General features: G+C 41.5%; 1 protein-coding gene across 2 annotated transcripts in view; it reads right to left on the reverse strand.

Annotated features, from left to right (window-relative positions):
* Nucleotides 1-21,342, reverse strand: part of clybl (citrate lyase beta like) — a 60,085-nt gene that overhangs the window by 12,610 nt on the left and 26,133 nt on the right. For both annotated transcript variants that reach the window (XM_069706931.1, XM_069706932.1), the window contains exons 2-3: nucleotides 13,774-13,987; nucleotides 1,781-1,969 (exon numbers count right to left, since the gene is read on the reverse strand). In XM_069706931.1, the coding sequence (XP_069563032.1) occupies nucleotides 1,781-1,969; nucleotides 13,774-13,987 (403 nt within the window). The remainder of the gene's footprint in view (nucleotides 1-1,780; nucleotides 1,970-13,773; nucleotides 13,988-21,342) is intronic.

Below are 21,342 nucleotides of genomic sequence, written 5' to 3' on the forward strand. Positions count from 1 at the left end.
TAAAGGGTTGACTTAAATAAACTTACAATTAAGTGTTTGTTGTTGTTTTTTTGCCACAAAGCATTGGCATTAGAAAAAAAGAAAAAAAAATACAAGCAGGCAATTATCTCTATTTTAGAACATTAATGTGTTGGCTGTGATTTTCAGCAGAATAATAGTAATAAGAGTGAATAGTTTTAAAAGAAATTGCAGAACAAAAACAACTCTATTTTTCTTTTCTCTTTTTTAAGTGAGCAAAGGTAGCCAGGGGAGAAAAGAGCTGGAGGAGAGAATTAGTGGACACCTGTCTGCAATTATACTTGGAAGAAAGAAAGGGCAGCAGGAAATAGACGTGTTCTAATTAAAACCACTAGTTAAAAACTTCCTGCTCCTGCCCCAAGACCATGTATGAGTATATGTGTACGACGTGTGTGTGTGTGTGTGTGTGTGTGTGTGTGTGTGTGTGTGTGTGTGTGTGTGTGTGTGTGTGTGTGTGTGTGTGTGTGTGTGTGTGTGTGTGTGTGTGTGTGTGTGTGTGTGTGTGTGTGTGTGTGTGTGTGTGTGTGTGTGTGTGTGTAGTAATACTGAGGTAAAAAGCCAGACTAGACGCATGCCTTTCACTACTGATTTAATGAAAGCTTTATTTTAAAAGGTCGATCAGCCACTTAAAAAAAAAAATACTAAGCTAAACTGCTTGCCAATGTAAAAAGCAAGTAAATAAAAACAACCATCGCTCAACATTAGTGAGTATCTTTTTGTTAACGGACACCAGTATTATCCTTGAATTTCTGAAATCCAAAAAGTGACAAAGACTGACAGTCGCCCGGTGTCTCCTGGTAAGTGAACCATATGGAGCTGATCAGAAAGGTCTGCATTAATGATGTCACTGTATCCTGACCTTTCGGGACTTGACATCCGTACAGCACCCCTTTATAGAAAGCCAGAGGGATGGCCAAGCCCAGAAAAACACCTCTTAACTAATGCAGTTAGTGTGAACAATTTGTACAATAGAGCAGGCAAGTATTTAAAACAATTATTTCTACAGGTACTTCATGGGGGCATTTATCTATAACCTTTCTAAGAGAGGAGAAGCGTGTGATATAGGACATCAAATTTGGGCAGTTTATGATATGTCTATAAAGACTCTCAGTCAACATCACAGGAGATGTTTGAAACCGACCATTTGGTGAGTTATCTAATACACTAAAACATCAGTGACAGGTAAGATGTTCTGTTTCTACTTTGAAAATGTGTGGCCGGTTGCAGTACACTGAATATTTAAAGGCGTGCATGAATAAGGGAACGCAGTGCATATTTGTGGCTCACTGGTCTGGTTGAATGCTTTAAGTTTGATTAAATTAGCACTTAGCCACAATATGACATTGTTCACAGCAGTCTCCAGCGAGTTCACCAGTGGCAGAAGGCACCGACGTGTTGTTACAGAAAGCTATCGGGCTTCTGAAGCTAATATGGAGAAATGTCATCCGTTTCTTGAGCAGCAGCCAAGAAAAACACTCAGCCTGTCCCTGACAGTTCTGACACAGGGATCGATTCCCTCTTTTACTGGGAAATGGAAAAGTTTGTTATGATTGCTTTGAAGATTCCCGAGGTTTCTTCTTACTTCATGAGTTTGTGTAAGAGCGCCACTGGGTTTTCTAAAAGACACCCAGAGGTGAAAGAGAGAAATGTCAGGGGTATCACGATTCTAAAAGGGAAAAAAAAAAAAAACCCGCTTAGTACCCCGAGCCGGCTCGGACTACCGGCACAGTGCTTCTAGGGTGGACCATGACTTGTAGCTCACCCACTGCACCTCCTGCGTGTCGTCCACTTTGGGCAACATGATGGCAGGAGGGAGCACCTCGGCCTGCAGAATGACCTGCAGGTCAGCCTCAGCTAAGCCACTGGACACCGAGTTCACCCTCACACACTTCTCTGTCCGGCCCAGGTCCAGTTCCGCTAACATCCTGGGAATGGTTTCTCTGGCTTCTGTCTGAAAATACAAAAGAACAAAACACAGACAGAAACCATGATTATCCAATGTGCTGCATTTATTGTCAGATTGCAGTTCAGAATAACTAAGAAAGATGCTCATTCATTAAAACTGTGTGGAGTTGTTTGATTCAATTCCTACTGAAAACTAAATTAAATGCTACAAGGTACTGTCAGTTCAGGTCAAATTTGTTGTAAAGCAGTAAATGCTTTAATAGGGACAAAAACATAATTATCAGCTGGTAAACTGCAGATGATTTGTTAGGTGTACTCAACATGTTTCATTAAAAAAAAAAAATGCAGAGCACGCATAGCTTTCATTCATCAAGATAAATATATATATATTTATTTATTTATTTTTATTTTTATTTTTTTCAAAAATACAATAACTGTTCAATTTCCTTCTGGTAATTTTCCCTGCATAAATAATATTGGCCATTAGGCATCAACATAAAAATAAACATTTCATTTATGAATACAAATATTGCCTGATCAAAGTGAGTAAGTGACAAAGCAATCATCATGAAATAAATAACATCAAAATGAAACATTAACACTAAGATAAAATAAGGTACATCTGCACTCTATCTTGACTGCAGTGCATCAATATACAGTCTGTCAGCAAAACAGAGGCTGCACACTCAACTTTGGTCTCTCAACGCAGGCATTGTATGAGCTGGGCAGGAAGAGAGATGAGGAGGATGAAAAAAAAAAAAAAAAAAACATTAAATCAAAGGGAAGCCTACACTTCCAACTTCTATCCGTAACACAGTAGCACACGCCGCTGTATTCAAACCAGATGCTGGGCGACAGGAACGGAGAGAAAGAAGGGTGGAATGGGGAGAGAAGTCGGGAGAGGAGAGAGCAGAGAGGCTCTGTGGGAGAAATGTGGTCCGAGTTAAGCAGCATGAGGAAACGGTGGCTTAGGAGTTGTCAGCTCAGATCAGAGGCTGGACCCTTTGAGTGCTTGTGTGTGTGTGTGTGTGTGTGTGTGTGTGTGTGTGTGTGTGTGTGTGTGTGTGTGTGTGTGTGTGTGTGTGTGTGTGTGTGTGTGTGTGAAGATGATCAGACTTTTACCCGACCTGAATTTTTACCACAAAAGACAAATTCTAATAGAAAACTATCAACCTGGTGCCAGCTGCAGCGTGAACCACCAAGGTTTTTCAGATTCTCATCCATGAAGTAGAATAAAATGCTGCACCGATGAACGGTGTTAAATGAGGCATCTTGATGAAGCGTCCTGGTTGACGGCAGCTTGTGATGCAAATGACTTGTATTTACTGCTTAACAACAATTAAGTAGACGATCTAAACAGTGATAATCATTAAACTGATCGCTGCAGTAATGTGTGTGTGCGCCCATGAAAAAGAATACACAGCCAGACGTAGCACAGAGAGCCCATACATCACAATCTCTTGTAAAAAAGTGGACCAGAGTCAACCTCAGTTCAGTTGTATGAAAGCTTATGAGGACCCCTGAGGGGTCACAGGACTAAACAGTCTGATCTCTTGGAATGCAGAACTGCATTTGATATTGTGAACGCCCTTCTAGTATCAATAAAATACGGTATCAAAGTACATATCAAAGATTTGCTCAGATTTAATAGGGGTCATGAGCAGGCTGGACTGCTGTGTGTCATCCAGGTCTCCCTTTTGCCTGACTGAATGAGACAAGAGGGATTGTCACACCATACGATGGGTGCACTGTGATCTTTGACTCTCACATGAGGTTTTGCTCCCTCTCTCCCCCTCTCTCTCTCTCTCTCTCTCTCTCTCTCTCTCTCTCTCTCCCTCCGTCTTAGCGCCGCTCTCACAAGCCAGGACAGACCTGTAACTGTATCGCGGTAACTTAAAACGGATGGGGCGATTTACGCAGCCATAATTCACTCTTCATAAACCTGCTACTTGGTGGATAAAATTCTGTCTGTCCCTCCGCAGTTCTTGCTGACTGGAGGAAGTTGATATGCGAGAGCTGCTGGCTGCTTCATGTGCCCAGAGTCACATTGATCCCCAACCAAACTAAATAAATAGCGGTCCAGAAATGATCAAAAAGCATGGTTTATAATATTCACAGATCAAATAGACAGGAGAACTCCAAACTCAGCCTGATATGTTGGAAGCATGTGTAAAATTCTTTTAATGTAACTGGCGATCGCTCATTGCATTGTCTCCTGCACTTTTCTCCTTTTGCAACGGTATTTCTGAATCCATGACGCCAGGAGTGGCTAAGGAGACAGCCAGGTCACCATGCACTATCCTTTCTTTTATCTTCCTTTCTGCCTAAAGTGAGAGAGAGATTATTCCGCTAGACACCTTGACCCCTATGGGTTCCGCTACTCCGAGCTTGAATAAAGCCCTTTGAACAGAAGATATTTTACATTAATAGACAGCCATCCAACAAGTTGCTTCAAAGCTCCCTCCCCAATCACCTGGTGTCCCATGGAGAGCTCGCCCCGACGTCAGCTCCATCTCCTCTTTGATTCCCTCCATCATCCTCATCATTAGAGGCTGACACGCACAGGCAGGCGAGCACGCGAGCAGACGGCCGGGCAGACAGGGCAGTACAACGCATAGATGCGCACAAGAAGCTTTTCAAGTGCAGAGAGGCTGACCTTCCAGGAGAGCGAGGGCAGCTTCTTAACACACACAGCCTGAGCCCTGCCACTCGGGGATCCTACAGAGTGCCGTGTATGTGTGACACAGCATGGCTGCTGCCTTGTAGACACCACCTTAGACTGGAGCGTCCAAACTGATGTGTGTACAGCCCACAGCGGGACCGACTTCCTCTCCGGCATCAGATCATGGACGTCCAGCACTTCTGTCATGCCGCTTGAAACAGACAACGTCAAACATTGCCTCTGGACAGACTAGGCGCGCAGACACACTGTGTCCATTCAATGTGAATTATTTCTCAGTGCAGGGATAGCTATAGTAAATATAGGAGAGATTTCAGAGCAAAAAAAAGGGGTCTAACATGGAATGTATTTTAAAAGAGGCATTAGAAGGCCTAGTTTTAATTTATCTGTAGAGTTTTTCTGTGCAATAATAGGAGCAAGGGATTATGATTAGGAGCATAAATTAGGCTAATTTACATGATTTAATACAATAACAAGTCAGTGTCATTTTAAAAACTGCTAGCAGGTGTGTGCCCCCATTCCCCAAAACAACTTGTATGTACATCCCGCCTTTTGTCATTGACATGGCGCCTTCAAACAGTCAAGTGCTGCATCTTTATTCTGAGAGTGTATATATAGTATGGTTTCATGCGATAAAAGTGGGAGATCATGAGTCACAGTGAGCGTAGTTGTTTTTCCTGCTTTATTTTTTATTTTTTTACCTTTTAAGAGCTGGCGTTTTGCTCCCTGCTGTGCAACTCGCGATGCCATTTAAAATGAGCTGTAGACTCTCGCAGGTGAAGGCTGCCTGCCTGAAGTGTGACCGTGTACGCATTTGTTCATCTTGTAAGCGTGTGTGTGTGTGTGTGTGTGTGTGTGTGTGTGTTAGCAGGCTTCAAGTCATCGCGGATGCGTTCTGACAAGTGACATGCTGCACTCCAGAAAGCTGGAGTGAGATGACTGACTAATTCAGGCTACGCCGATAACTGAGACGTAGCAGAAGGAGATTCAGGCCTTCACTCTGTCAGTTGGAGGCACTCTGCGTTATCTGTTATCCTGTCAGGGCAGACAACAAGATGTAAACTAGCAGGATCGGAGGAGGAGAAATTTGTAAATCATGAAACCAGCTTGTCATAGTTGGTCAAACCTGACAGCCTGAGGTGGAAAACAGCTAGTTATTACACACTGTTTATACACTTTAATTAGCCATGAAAAGATCTCATTACAGCGCCTGGGTTCCAGTTCATTACAAGCTGCATTGCAATGTTTTGGGGAAATGAATTCGCAAGAGCTATGCATCCATATTTGAAGAAAAATGGTAGAGATGACGCTCATCCTTCAGTATCAGTGGAATACGTAACACGGATCCTCTGTACGTCTCATTTGCAACTTCCTGTACGCCTGCCTATCAACAAAGTCGGAACAATATACTGTCAGAAATGCTGTATAAGAATAGCTGAGCTGCGCCAACTGTCGCTTACAGCTTCAGTTTTCTTCACTGCGAATAATCTGGTAACTCGGGTAAAGTTCGCACCAGGCGAGCATAAGAAAACAGATTCACACAGGAAATGCTTGGCTTATCTTGACGTATCTCTATTGACTTCCAGTTAAACAATATGAAATGCTCATCCACGGTTATATTACATTCACTCGTGGCTTTTGGCAATACTACACTTTATGTTTCATCATCCAAAGTCCTCATTAAACTCCAATACAGGAATTCTTCCGCTTACCGCCGCACTCATCCCCAACATCATCCCTGTCCTGAAGAACCTTCGCTGCCTCGCTGTCCAAAAATGTATCTTATTAAAAATTCATTATCATCACTTACAAAGTCCTTCTTAAGGTGCCCTCCCATCCAGGATCCCGCACTGGACCTGCTGACCGGGCTTTCTCAACAGCAACTCCCTTCCAAAACACATTTCTGAAGATCATCTGTCAGCATGTAAGGCTACTAGTCAAGGTTTAACTTTCTACAAAAGCTTTGTTCTGATTTCAATTCAATTCAATTCTATTGAATACAATTGAGTTGATGTCCCTTGCTCCTTCTAGCATGTTCTCCTGCACCTGAGAGAACACCTCTGTGATTCATGGTGATGTTTTTCTTCTTCTGTGAAAAGTGTCTTTGAAATCTTGAAACGCATCAGTCATGGATTTATATTTTCCGATCGATGTAATTAAGGTACTTAAGGAACAGACATCTGGCTAAACCACTGAGCTTTAAAGCCTGGATGAGGCAGAGGCTCCTCAAATCTTTGCCAAACCTGAGCAGAAGGTCTACAATGTGCTCCAAACAAAATTATAACAAATAATACACAACAGAATTTTCACCTGTAAAACTGTCATAGAAGAAAGATAAACAAGACGGAGGAATTTGATAGAAGATAATTGTATTTTATCACAATGCACGAAATATTTAAGATGTTCAAAAATTTTTACTGAAGCGAAACTGCACTGATGAGTTAAAATGATCAGAGAAGTATTAATCAACTAAAGAGTTTGTTATGACCTATGAACCTTTATAATTTTAAGGCAGTTCAAGTCCAATTATTTTTTTGTTTTGAAAGGGATAAGGGTGCAGGGAATTGACAAAACTTATGAAGCTTATTTTTTTTGCCATTTTTATGCAATTTCATCTACATTTCTAACTCGGAATAACTAAAGTGTGTGTCTCTCTTTTTGTATTCATGTTTAAGTGATTTGATATGATTTATAGCAGAAAACTTCATCTACTGTTGTGTTGTTTGAATCATTTTAGTAACGGTATAGAAGATCATTTGAAAATGGTTTCAAGCAGCTATTTGAGTTCTGATTACCTTCATATGCCCGGCCACTTAGACCGAAAATTAAATGGGAATCAATTTCTCGCAAAACATATCGAGATATAGCATTGCTTATCCCCCCCCCCCTCTCGTGCCCACATCTGCTCCATTCCTCTGTTTGCACCGCTCTCCATCATCACTCCTCCTACGGGGGTTGCTCTCCCAGTGTTGGGTGCGTTGCGCAGCCCGTAGCACAGAGTGGTGCGTGCTGCGGCTGCCAGCGAAAACACAGGAGTGTAACGGGATAATGAGAGAGGGAGAGAGGACCTCTGTTCTCTGCCTCGGCACTTTTCGACACCTCGCTAAGCCTCAATCATCGCCCCGATCTCACGTTTGCAATCCACGAAATAATTCAAATCTCAAAAGTCACATGAGAAATGTGATTACAAGTCCTTTAAATCCCTCCACATTCCTGAGCAACAAATGCTTATCACAGCACTGTCATCACTCTCCTATGCACCCCGACCTCTTGTTCGCCAACAGCCCCGTCCCAAAGGACTCCAATCGATACCTGACACATGACACTGAAAACACACACATACACTGTGACAGACAGTAAGGTTGGGAATGGATGGTCTTTCTGTTCGGGCTGGGACGGGTCTATTTTCTGGCTGAGCGGCTCACATCCCGTTTGTGAGTCTTGGCAGCCTGACTGGGAGTTTCTCTCAAGTCTCTGGGGTCCTCCGAGGTGTTGAGCACACAGTTACACACACAAGCACATGCAGATACGGGGAGGTAGAGACAGACACACACACACACACACACACACACACACACACACACACACACACACACACACACACACACACACACACACACACACACACACACACACACACACACACACACACACCAAGTACAAATGTTCAGCATTCATAATTCAACTGGTTAACCTTATTTCCCAGGAGCACTTTTCTGTCCAGAGTTTAGTCATTCGAATCCACTTAAATAGGGAGCAGATCTTTGAGTGTCCTCTGGAATAACACAGGGAGCACTGAACTGAGGTCATGTATCACTTGACAGTTGGCTGCATAATTTATGTTAAGTTGAAAATCTCTGGTGTCAGATACAGTTCATGCGGAGACCATGGCTCATATATTGACTGACAAACCAGACAAAGGTAATCGGCTGTAATAATGTCATCCCCTCTACAATGTGCCAGTCTTCCTTCAGCCGCTCTGAGAGCTGACTGAAAGGTCCATTCTCCAGACCAGTGGTGTTAATGGGGAGATGAAAGACAAAGGAGGAAATATGCCAATTTTTGTCAATGTGCGTATTAACATAAAATAAAGTTCAAACGTCCGGGTTAGCGGCATACTCTATGAATTAAACACTGCTACACGTAGAAGTAAGTGGTTTCTTACTCGCTAATTAAATCACTGGAAAAGTAAAGCTAGAAGCCGGACAGCCTTTTAGTAAAAGAAATGGAAATATAACTAATGACAAGTAAATATAATTTCAAAAGTCAAACCCTTTCACTTGAACTGTTGAAATGTTTACAATGTGAAAAGTGGTCAACTCATTAGATGACCACATCTTGTTACAGTGAAAGTTTAAACCACAGAGGGTACATGACACCTGCACATCACGACCAAATTCAACGCTACCGCCCACCAATACGTTTCTAATGTTTATTTTTTGTCATGATTGTGACACGGAGCCTCAATTTTCTGTTTATTTTTCAGGCTGTGGTTTGCTCTGCTTTTGTGATTGTTTCATGATATTCGATAATCTAGTATTGTGTGCATCTTCTGTGACATGTACTTATTGCTACGGGTACCAGATATACAACCGTTTATCAACAAAAAAATATACCTTTTGGTAAATTTCTAATCTCTTAATTTCTTCTCTAATACCTACTTCCTAACAAGAACCATTAACAAAGTTACTTTTACACAAACTGCATCAATTAAACGGAGAAAAATTCTAAGTTTGGTGGTTGTAATCACACCCCTTTACGCATTAAACCTTTAAAATCCGGGACTGACTGGTTTCTAGTTTCCACATGGGCCCTGCAAGAGGATGTTGATCATTATCAGCAGGGGTTACATAAAGTGGTATATACTGTATATACATCCACTAACAAGTGGTCCGAGTTCTGTAACATACTGCTGTGAATGAAGGGCACAGGTTCTCTGTTTTTACTTGACTGATGCACAGAGATCTACCAACTGTATAACAATCCCTGTATGTGCTTGTGTGTGTGTGTGTGTGTGTGTGTGTGTGTGTGTGTGTGTGTGTGTGTGTGTGTGTGTGTGTGTGTGTGTGTGTGTGTGTGTGTGTGTGTATTTGTGTGTGAATGTCTGCGTGTGTGTGTGTGTGTGTGTGTGTGGGTGTGCGTGCGCGTGTGTGTATTTGTGTGTGAACGTCTGCATGTGTCTACATGTACACGCCTTCGCATGTGTGCATGTTTGTATTCTGCATGTCTTGTGTGCGCTCGCGGCGCGCGTGCGAGAGGTGCTCCCCGTTGTTTCGGGCGCGCCACTATGCCATCTGGAGAGGAAATCGAGTGTGAAGTACAGTATAGTTTGGGACCAAGCTCCGTGGCAGCGGCTCAGCAGTTAGTTCATTAGTTCCAAACTTCCAGGGATTAGGAGAGAATCTCTGCAGCAGGGAGACAGGGGGGGAGTCGTGGAGGATGGAGGGACCCATGTGGGGAAAAGGAGAGGCAAAAAAGAGAAGCACCGGGAGGAATACTGGACCAAAGGGCACCAAGAGACGGAGACGGAACACGAGGGAGAGAGAGAGAGATAAACAGTCTTAACCCTGAGGACCCTGGAGAGGGGAGACGGGCGAGAGAGGAGGACAGTGAGAGAACAAGACGGCGAGGAAGAGAGGAGGAGAGAGGACAGGTGTAGCCGTCAGTTCCGCTCCGGGGTTTCAACCTGCCCTCCCTCTTCCTCCACCCCACTGATCATACAGATATGATGATATGTGTAAGAGTGTTAGAGCAGTCAGCCTTGTCTTCCCTCCCCACTCTCCTCCTCCTCTTTCTCTCCCCTCTGGGTCCATGGTGACAGTTAGCAAGCTCTGGGTGGCTCCTACCCTTTACTCCCCTTTCTTATCTCCCTACCTCTTAGGCAGGCACCATTACTGCCAAGATGGAGCGCAGACATTTTTGGAGTCAAAGTGGCAGGCAATTAAAGCAGGCACTCGCGGATTTCAATTTTCAAGGGGAGGGTGCAAACTGACCTTCATCGCGTACCTTTTTGTCATGAACATCCTTCCCTGTTTTAAGGTGAAGGTGAAAGATGATAAAAAAGAATACATTAAACACATAATAGAAGGGTGGTAGTGGGCAGCAGCCCCATTTAAGGCCTATCCATGCATACACGGTAACTAACCTCACGTTCCCCCTCCTCCATTGTAGCCTTTACCAAAACAGTGGTTGCGGATGGCATTTAGCAGTCTTTGCTCTGCTCCCATTAGACATGCATTACGAGACTTTGAGACATTGTTGAGGGCTGGCATGTTTTGGCAAACCCACAGTGCCGACTGTGCGGTTGTCATGGTGAATATAATCGCAGCTTGGATATACACTGTAGAAATTGTCAGCGCAGACACAGTGCTGAATCTCTCATCCATTTATAGATCAGTTGGTCTTAAAGTGACCTAATAAAACACAGGTGATATTTTAGACAAGACGTTTTGGGGTATGTTTGCAAAGCTGACTGCAAATTACTGTCAGGGGTACGAAACGCGTGTCAGAACAATTTATTCAATTTATCTGGGTATTTACAAAGACAAAGATGTAAGCTTGCCCAGCCACCCTTCATTGTCTTTGCATTACGTTTATTTCACAGAAGCTTTCAGTAAAGAAAATTACAATAATTGCGGCAAAACTAAAAACCCAGATGTCACTAAAATTTTAAGATAGGTACTTGAGTAGACTTACTGTGTCCCATTAACAGTAAGTAAGTAACAGACAAAAAAAGTACATATAAAAGGTAGGACGATAACGAAAGAAAAACAAGAAACGGGCTGCATCTTTATTTTGTTTTTACTTTTTGGCAATAAATGGACAGCTCCGCTAAAGTGATCTAATATTCTTTACTGGTGTATTAGGCTTTCATTTTCTGAACACTAACTCCAGACGAAATGAAAGTAGTCTCAAAGCTCTGCCATCGTTTTGACTCTCTCCCTCTGTGTCCAACAACACTGTGTGCATTATACCATGTCTACAGAGACAAAAACTGCACATTATAAGCCCAGGAGGAGCAGCTTCAGTTCTCCATCGGTGTGTATACACAAGCCGCTTTCATGCACAACGCAGTCATGTAGGTCATTTTGTGTTATGGCAGCTCAAAGCGCCCAAAAATCAATCACTGCACCAACAAGTCTTTTAACATGTCGTTAGTTTCACCCTCAAATACGACCCACGGAAGTGTTTCCTGAATCATCACCCCTAGTTACGTTTTGGCACAAATATCATTCAGTCAGGGTTGGGGAAAACTATTGGTTTGGGTTAAAATGGTAAAGTTACGCAACTAGTGTACTAAAAACAACAGTAAAAACAAAAAAAAAACAAACATGTATATAGGATATGGGAAAATATTTTCGGTCCAAGACAACTGAAATACTCGGCTGAAATGTATCAACAGACGTTTACACCTTCACCTAGATGTTTTATTTCTCAATAAATGTGAATTTGTATAGATTAAAATTTTCGCTCACCATATTTTTTTTTTCCATCAACAGGAATAACCTGAAATGAGGGTCATGCTATTTGACAGTTTAGTTCATAATGAGGGTCCGCAAATAGTAAATATGATTAAATATCCTCATCTATGCATGTAGTAAAAATGACTTATTGAAAATGAAATTTGTGAATGCCCAGTGAAAAAGAAAAACCTTATTATTAACATTATTATTTTATCAAACTTATATCAAGAAAAAAAATTGATATCCAAAGCAAACAAATGTCTTCATGGTAATCCCAGAAACCACAAGCACACACAAAACACACACACACACACACACACACACACACACACACACACACACACACACACACACACACACACACACACACACACACACTATCCTAAGGAAAGGTATAACTACACAACAACCCCCGTGGATTTCCAATTGCCACAGTGGAGAAAGATTCTGAGAGTGTGGGAAGTGAAGAAAGGGTACCAGTGGGGAAGGTGCACTTTGTTATTGAGTAAATAACAAATTTTTATATTACACAGCACGGCATTTTAATCAAATAATATGTTAGCAGTTTTTTTTAACACTAGGCTGGAAGCTAACATGTCAAATGTAGCTGAAACCTGCTCTGATGCCTTCGTACAGTGTAGTTACTACAGTAGCTACTGTAGATCAAAGAAGGAAAAGTAATGGGATTATTCGGCAGGGAACTATTGTGGTACAATACTATTTATTGTGATGTGCATTACTTAGAGTGCTGCTTGTGGAAGACAGAGTGGGAAGGCTGCTGAGGGAATTGAATGGAACCACCCTGTAGCTAATGTATTTTTTTCCCCCTTAATTTTAACAGCATATAACAGGACTGCAGGTCCAACCCACCTGGTAATTTCTAAGATTAAAGGCATTTAAAAAGGAAAAGAAAAAAAACATTCAAATATTGTCTCAGTCAGCAGTAATAGCTTGTGTTTTATGTGCATTGAGTGGGTTGGTGAAAAAAAAACAAGTGGGTTGGAGGAGAATGCTTTTGTGAAAATATATGTAAGACAGAGACACAGCCCTGTCACATGCCGACAGCGCAAACAGTCCAGCATCTGAATTCTTCTCAAAGCCTGAATGGCTCCTTCAAAGCTGCATTCCTCTCCACATTTCCCCTTTAACACATAATAAAGACAGAAGCTCTGACATCCACCGACACCATTGCAGTGTCACAGTTCTAACCTGTCAGTCACACAGGCCATAATCTTATTGTCTTTGTCGACTACAGGAACAGCCTCAAGCTATATCAATCATCTTTATTATCATGACTTAAAAACCTTTGTTAGTTAACTTTTTGCACCGGGCCCCTTCTTTATCCCACTCTCCAATCACAATTTCACGGGTAGTTCAGCAGGGCCAATGGGGAGGTTGCGTGGGCAGTAGGAGAATTCTTTTAACCTGCTGCATCTGGTGCTTTCCCACTGCTCACTCAGTGGGACATGGTCACCTTGTTTTAAGTGACTCTGATAGGGGGGCACCGCTGCCTTTATACCATCATAATGGGGGAAAATGCTCTTGTTTTAAACATCTCACTTAGGCAGTTTTCCTTTCAGTGATTAAGACCAAGCACCTGTCTGAAGGAGGGAGGCGGGATTCGAATCACACAGCTGTGTCTGCGTGTTCCTCGTTGTCCTGTTCATGCCAGGCTGCATTTCATTTTGAGCATGTGTTATTATGTACCTTTTTGCTGAGGGCTACACCGTCCTCGCAGTCCAACACGGCACAGTCGACATCCAGCGAGGCTAGTTTCTTCAATTTTCGCTCATCATTGCCAGGGCAGTAGAGGACTGCCCTGCGGGGTATGTAGTGCAGCGAGGAGCCTGCAGAGTGATGGTGACGACGCCATGCTTCGGTATACAATTGCCAGACTGCAGGCAGGAGCCGACTGCTTTCCCTGTCAACACAAATACATACATACATACATAAACACGCGGTTGCATACGCACAAATACAGGCACACAAATATACACAACACTCAGGCAAGGGTACCATGCGTGCACAAATGAACGTCTTTAGTGCATATATTACTCACGAGCACACACAGTATCAATACACGGCTAAGGGCAATGAATAATTAAAGGTTGTTGCTGCATTCATAATATCTACGGTGTTTATATTAGACTTGAAGATGGAGGAGGAGGCAGCTTCGTCCAGACTAGAGTGAAAATCTGGAAACATTTCATTTTGTGAGTTCTGTTTGCCCTTCAGCTGTTCATTGAAGTGAAGGAGAGACGCTGACCTGTGCTTTGGCACTCTTTGTTGAGAACAAACTCACCCAAACACTGAGCCAGTCATATGCTAATGTCGCCACACTGTTGAATATCTAGGCAGGCCAGAAAGTGAATGAGTAGGGTGTCAGTGGTTGTGTAGAGCTGAGTCATGGGAAAATGTAAGTTTGGGGAAATACAGTTTAGCTGTGTGACAATAACTTAAAAAGAAGGGTTTCTGTAGTTAAACTTTGTAACGTTATTACTACTATGACCACTGCAGGGCAGTTAGTGTTCACCCTAAATTTGTGGATCACTTAGGTGCACCTAACACATATTTTACACAGGGTGGATGGGGTGAGGGAGGGGATGTTATGTGCCTTTATATGGACTAAGTGATGCATTTTCAGTGACTGTATTTGATTTTATCACATTTCTGTTGTGCTAATGTGTTTGGGCCTGTTGACCAATGGACAATGATGAACGCTTGAGAGACTTTAAAAATAGAGGTATATACTTATGACCTCTATGTAGCACATCATTTAACATTCCCTTCAGGACTGATTGTCAGAGCAGTTTTACAGAATTCTAGTTTAAAAAGGTAAATCAGCTGCACACAGCTTTTAGTCACACTTGAAATAAATTGAAATATTCAACAACACAGGACTGTAGTCGCAAAGTTGCCATTTAAAAAAATATATTATTATTATATATTTGATTAAATTACCCCCGCACAGCACAGAGGTACATTATTTTTTCCATTCTAAATGCTTTTCCCATGTTCTGCTGTATCTTTGCTCTTTGGAGAATGATTCTTATGAGAAATAAATGCTATAAACTGTTTGTTAAGGACTATTTTATATTTAGATATTTAGCAAGCAGCATGACAGAGATTCTGTGGTGCAGCAAAATACAAGCAAAATGTGTATAAAGTAGTTCCTCTTTAACAACCTAAAATAAAAAAATTGTTGGATTACAACAGCATGAAATGTAATTTTGACTAATACCTGACATGGTCCTCATCACTGTAAACATGCACTCTCTACTGTGTCAATGGTTTACACACAAAGTCAGCAACAATAGCATCGATACTGGTTTGTGTACCCTTTGCACCCACAAAACTGTCACAGCTTGATAATCCGTACCATCAATCGGGCTTCTGAAACAATTGGTCCTAATAAAAAGCTCAGGGTTTAGGATCAGATATATCTAATTACAGCAGGAGCCAGCTTCTCTTCCCGCCAACTCTCTCTGGGTATCAGAAGTCCTGTGAGGGGTCTTATTGGTACATAGTGTCCTTATTTGCCTGAGGAAAGCAAATGAAAGAAAGCAAGAGAGGGGATATCCATCCTGTTAAAAGAGGGGGCCGACTTATTCTCTTTTCTTGTCTTTTGCTCTCTAAAGGAGCTAAAGTGACTTCAATGGCCATTTAATCCTGTCAACTACGCTTCCACATGCCCTCCAGTGATCTACAGTGAGATGTTACAGTTGTAGCAGGGAGATAAAAACCAATTCAGAATGCTTGCAGCATGTTAACCCTTTGAGGCATGTGCAGAGTCTATTTACAAAAGAATTGAGGAGAAAATATGATGAAGTTTGGAGGGTAGACTATGTCCCAAAAACATGCAAATCATGGAACTGTTAAATCGGGTCACGCTTACAGTCATCTTTGGGACAAAAAAGGTACATAGCCCAAAATGACTGGGAAGAGATGTAAAAAGCAAATCAGAGTGGGGTGGGGTGAGGGGGCTGTTGACACCTAAATGAAACAGTCTATTCTGCGTATACTACTCACAGGGAATGGTTAAAAAGCCATACTAAGTGCCTACTTCAAAGGCAAATATATTACAATATGTAAAATAAGAAAAATGATGATGGTTGTAATTTAAGAGTATGGTTACATTATGAAAGGGGAAAACTGAGAATGAAGAAAGGGAGTGGAGGTGCCTTGATGTTGGCTAAAGTCAATACAGAAGCAGAGGTTAATAACGGAGGCCATTCTACCTCTTTCTAGTCTTTAAGTGCCCACAGGAGGTCTCATTTTACTGTAAACTGGTAACTAAGGGGTAAAGAAGGGATGAGGCAGGTAAGCTGGGTTGTATTTCTTCCCCTCACACTGGCATTGAAATAACTCCAAGAGGAAGTAGTCCAGTAAAGCGTGCTCTGATCTCCTTGAAAATAAAAAGATGATATATATTGGCAGTTTGACAGGAAGTAGAAAGCATGCTGGGCCTCGTAAAATATAAATACGCGATATAACGAGAGTCTGAATATAATACTCTGTTGTGGCGTTTCCTGTTTGAAGAGCCCAAAGTCAAGGTATGTATTTAGGTCATGGTTGTAGAAGAAAATGCAGTTTGGCTTAAGAGGAAGCTACAGGACAGCTATGATAAAACTGTGGTTCTCAGTTCTATCTTTATCTATGCAAGAAACAGCACAGTCGGAGGGCATGTAAGAACATGAATGACCAATGTTAAGACTTGTTAAGATTCGTGTGATGCCATTTACCAGAGAGGTGGTCTTGCCTTAGCGATGCAGAAGGATCTTTGGAGTCAACATATCCTCATCCCGATACGACAAAATAGATCCATCTCCAATCAGAGCCCTTTACAGGACCAACATATCCTGACACATTAACAAGAGAATAGCTCATTTGCCAAAACGACATTTGACCATTGGAGGGTACAGCGAAAGGCGTGCCAGACTTTGTCGTAACGGGAACAATAGTAAACACGGTATCCTTCTGAGATGGCACCAAACCACTGTTAGCTTTAAGAATATGGGACATAAAAAGTGGTCTACTGGGTCAAAGTCCTGCGTTTGAACCATCCAATCACCTACTAAACATAGTTTGTCACTAATTACACTGCGTTAACTCGACTTCCTCTTTTGCTTCTGTCATAATTACTATGGGCACTAGACGTCGCAATAAATGCAAAAGTATGTTGTAATAAGCTGCTTCACAGACGATCTATACGGCCATGTTTTAGGGCTGCAGCTGATGGTTATGATCTTTATGAAATGGGGTAGCTGGAACTTGAAAAATTACTTAAATGATAACATCTGCATTTTTGTAATTTTTTTTTACGTACATTTTACATTAAAACCACAATTGACATACATTTCTGCTCTTTTAATAAACTAAAAGGAAACCTGAAAAACCTCTAATGTGTCCTTTTTCCAGTTGGTAGGTTTAGGTAGGCAGGAAAGAAAATAAAATGTTTTCAATTATCATTATAATATAAAACTGCAGTCTGTGTACATTAATAATAAACACTAAACTTGTACCTAAATGTCAATTAACCTGGCCCTGTTTTAGCATTAGGGTTTGACAAATAGGCCAAAAGAAATGGTAGAGCTCGAAAAAAGTACTACACAACAATTATCTCATAAAAACCCAGAGCAGCTGCTTATATTGTCAGGCAGCCATAAACATCATAGATAGATTTGAGCAAAGCTGTGACCAGTGAGGATCTAGCCAATGTCATCAAATACACGCATCACTTCTGCAAACTACATGCTGTTTGAAAATTTCTGTTTACATCATACCACATCTAGTTGAGATTTCCCCATTATTAGATCAATATAAACTTGGGTTGTATATCTTTAAACAGTCCCCAAGGCACCATATGCACCTCTGTTACTAATTTCTTTTCCTCGTTTTTCTTTTTTTCTTTCCGTTTTTTTAAATGAAGGGTTATGATAACACAGAGCTGTGTGGCCATATAGCAGCTGTAAAGCGGTCGGACCTCGCCATAGTGACTACGTTTACTGGTCTGAGATCAGAGGTAAGTGTGAGTTACTAGGGACTGGTTCTTATTAGCAGGGAGGCTGCAGCAGACTCAGGCCTAGTGGGGGAGGATGGGTGATATATGAGGGGTGGTGAGCTCTGTATTAGACTAGATATGGGTCTTCCTCAGCGATCGGTACAGTATGTTACAGACGGACCTGCTATCCAACAAGTAATTATCATGAACAGCCCAAAAACATTGGGTTTAACATCATTCAGGGTTATTATCCTTCTATATGGCAGTTTTCCACACTGGCTGAACTGGATTTTACATGCAGATTTGTGTCTGTCTTCCTCCAACACCAGACAGTGTCTTGGACAAAGCAGTTCACAGGTACAGAACTACCAACTGATCTTCAATCCAGCCGAATAGCTTCTGATGATCTGACACTCATTGTCGGCGCCTCGGTACCATCTAACTACAATAACTCCACCTTGAACCGCATATCCTTGAACTTCACATTTTATCTGCAGCGCTCTCAGGCAACTATGTGACTAATGTACACGTTCACCACGTTCTTCTCCTTATCTCTGAAATCCCCGGTTATTTAATCCAGTCAGGTGCATCAATATGCCTCCCAAGGTAACCGGCAATAGCATGTCAGTAAGAAATGTCAAAGTACGTATAGAATTGGAAACATCCCGTGTTTCAGATTATGCTTTCTGGCATTTGATGGGTTTGTGAACATGTAAAAGTTTACAACAGAGCTATTCACCATAGCTTTTCATGAGTGTACATCAGTTTTGGTCGTCAATGGCGATATGGGATGGGAGCCTTCAACTGCCAGATATAAATGTGAAACAATACAGCTTTGGATGGCAGTACATATTCAACTGATGGCATTCAAGCAGCTGCAGGATTTATTGGTCAGTCAGAAGCAAAGGAAGATGGGTAATGTTGGCATAATGCCTGCAAGCTTGGGGTAAAACAAGAAGTCACAGCTTTTTGTTTTGTTTTAACCATGAAGAGAGTCATTCCTTAAAATGAATTGTTGTCACTAATTATTGAAGGCCATCTAATGTTAAAAAAACAACATTGAAAAAAGTATAAAAAGAAACCAAAGCGTGAAGTTTTCCCTTAACTAGATACCTACTGTGACAAAAAACAAGCCTAAACCTAACCAAACCTTAACAATAGCATTGTCACAACATAAATTGGATTTATTTACAACTATTACAGTGATTTCTAACAGTTTTGAATATCTATAACTCTTGAGAACAGTTAAACAATGTATTTTATTGTTTCCTTTGAAAGATTTGTTGCACATTTCACTGGATTACGCTAGGATTCATTTACTTTTTTTTTTTTTTTTTAATGGCTTTAAAGTAATATTTACAATGCTCAGTGTCAATCCTCCCTTATTTCTAAGGAAATAGTGCGTTGTTATGTATGTAGACTAAATTATAAACATCCATCATGAAAGCAGCTACGGTTCAGAGCCTTCAGTGAAGCAGAAGTCTGCCGACAGTTAAAGATATGTATGCTCAGTCATCTTCAGCTACATTTCCATTGGTTAGAAAAGCAAGCAAATTTAAAAGTCTCCCTGAGGAGACAAGACTTTGTTTGTTATCAGTGAGATTAAAGATTTAAGTCCATTTTATGTGTTATTGCTCATTATATTTTTACATTTTTAGTAAAAATGTAATTTATTCCTTTCTAATGAGTTCCTCTGGTTGAATGATTATCTAAAAATGTGCGCGGTCTCTAAGGAAAGGAACCTTGTTTGTAGTGGATTTTGTTTGTCAAACTTGGGACAGAAGAGAAAGTTCTTTGTTTTAATTGTGAGGTTGTGTAGTACAGTATGTTCTTGCCAGACAGATGTTCCACCACGGCAATTGTACATTATTAGAGACCTGGATGAATACTCCATTTAATGAAAGATATGTCACATAATACAGTTTTAAACTGTTGATTGTGGTCTGGCAGCCAATATTGTATTATGGATAGCCTGTAGTAATTGCTTCATTATCATGACATGATGATCACTATTTCTTGTAACTCTACTGGCCTCCACATGGCAGCATAATAGCCTAATTCAGGTGGTAATATTCATCCTGCCACATGAATTACAGCAGATAACAAGAGGCCCACTCCAAAACAGACCCCGATGACAGGCTCCCTCTCAATATGTAGATTTCCACAATTATCTCCAGCATGGTGGGCGCAGGCAGAAGCTGTGTCTAAAATGCACAAAATTAAAGATCTGTGTTTCTACCCCACAATAATCAGCTCCTTCTTAATATGCAAACTACATTCTGTGGTCTGTGGTGCTTAAGATTCCAGATTAAATTTGGTGAAAATAAAGATGAATAAAGAGTAGGGAGGAAATCGATGCAGCTGAAGCGTCAACAAGCCCTCGGTCTGCTGAAAGCTGTCTGCGGGTGGGAAATAAAATGGTCAAGAAGTCATCAATATTTACCTAGCTTCATGTCCACCTGCCTGTCTGACACTTTTGTTGTTGCTATTTTAGAGTGAAAAAAGAGAGCTGAAGCATTCCCCGCACATGTCCTCCTCTCAGCATGATGCTGTGTGTGTATGCTTTTTGTTTTTTTTCTTCATCACACTGCCTCAGGACTGAGGACACAACTGGATGGCAGAGAAATGTTGAAAAATTAACCACAGACACCCAAGACAGGGAGAGGAAAGAATCAAACACTTCTCTTTTACTTTTCTGCCCCCTGCTTTCTCTGACTGCCCTCCAGCAAGTTGGAACCGAGGGGGAACGATCCATTCCCCTCCAGATTAGATCAACTGGGGGCTGCAGAGTTTACTGGGGACTACACAATAGCATACTGGACATGCTAACATGTTGTTAATGATGTCTGTATTGACCGTGCTGTGCTACCAAACAAAAATTTGCACCCAACAGCAGCTACATGTGCTGTTCGTGTGTTCCATTAACAGCACATGTGCATATAAAGATGCAATGCCCTACATGCAGAAGAGACCACGATTTACCCACCTTTAATCAAAGTCCTCAGCCATAAGTTAGCATGTCATGTCTGCACCGATTGGAGAACCTTTTTATACATCTCCCTACCCCAGATTATATCATGGCCCTACATCTTTCTCGTTTTGCTAATTCCAGTGACAATGTCCCTCACCATCAACAAAACCCCTGACTCATCCTCCCATCCATGCCTTCTCCCCTTTCCAGTCTCATTAGTTTGGGTTTCATGCCTTAATCTACACAATGAGGACGAAGTCATGGCAGTTATCTTCAGCAGCCAATGTCTGCCTACCTGTAATCC

The sequence above is a fragment of the Brachyistius frenatus genome, unplaced genomic scaffold (genome assembly GCF_029030835.1).
Source record: "Brachyistius frenatus isolate BFR_SWC_R1_liver_20210118 unplaced genomic scaffold, ASM2903083v1 Contig_66, whole genome shotgun sequence".
Classification (NCBI taxonomy): Eukaryota; Metazoa; Chordata; class Actinopteri; family Embiotocidae; genus Brachyistius; species Brachyistius frenatus.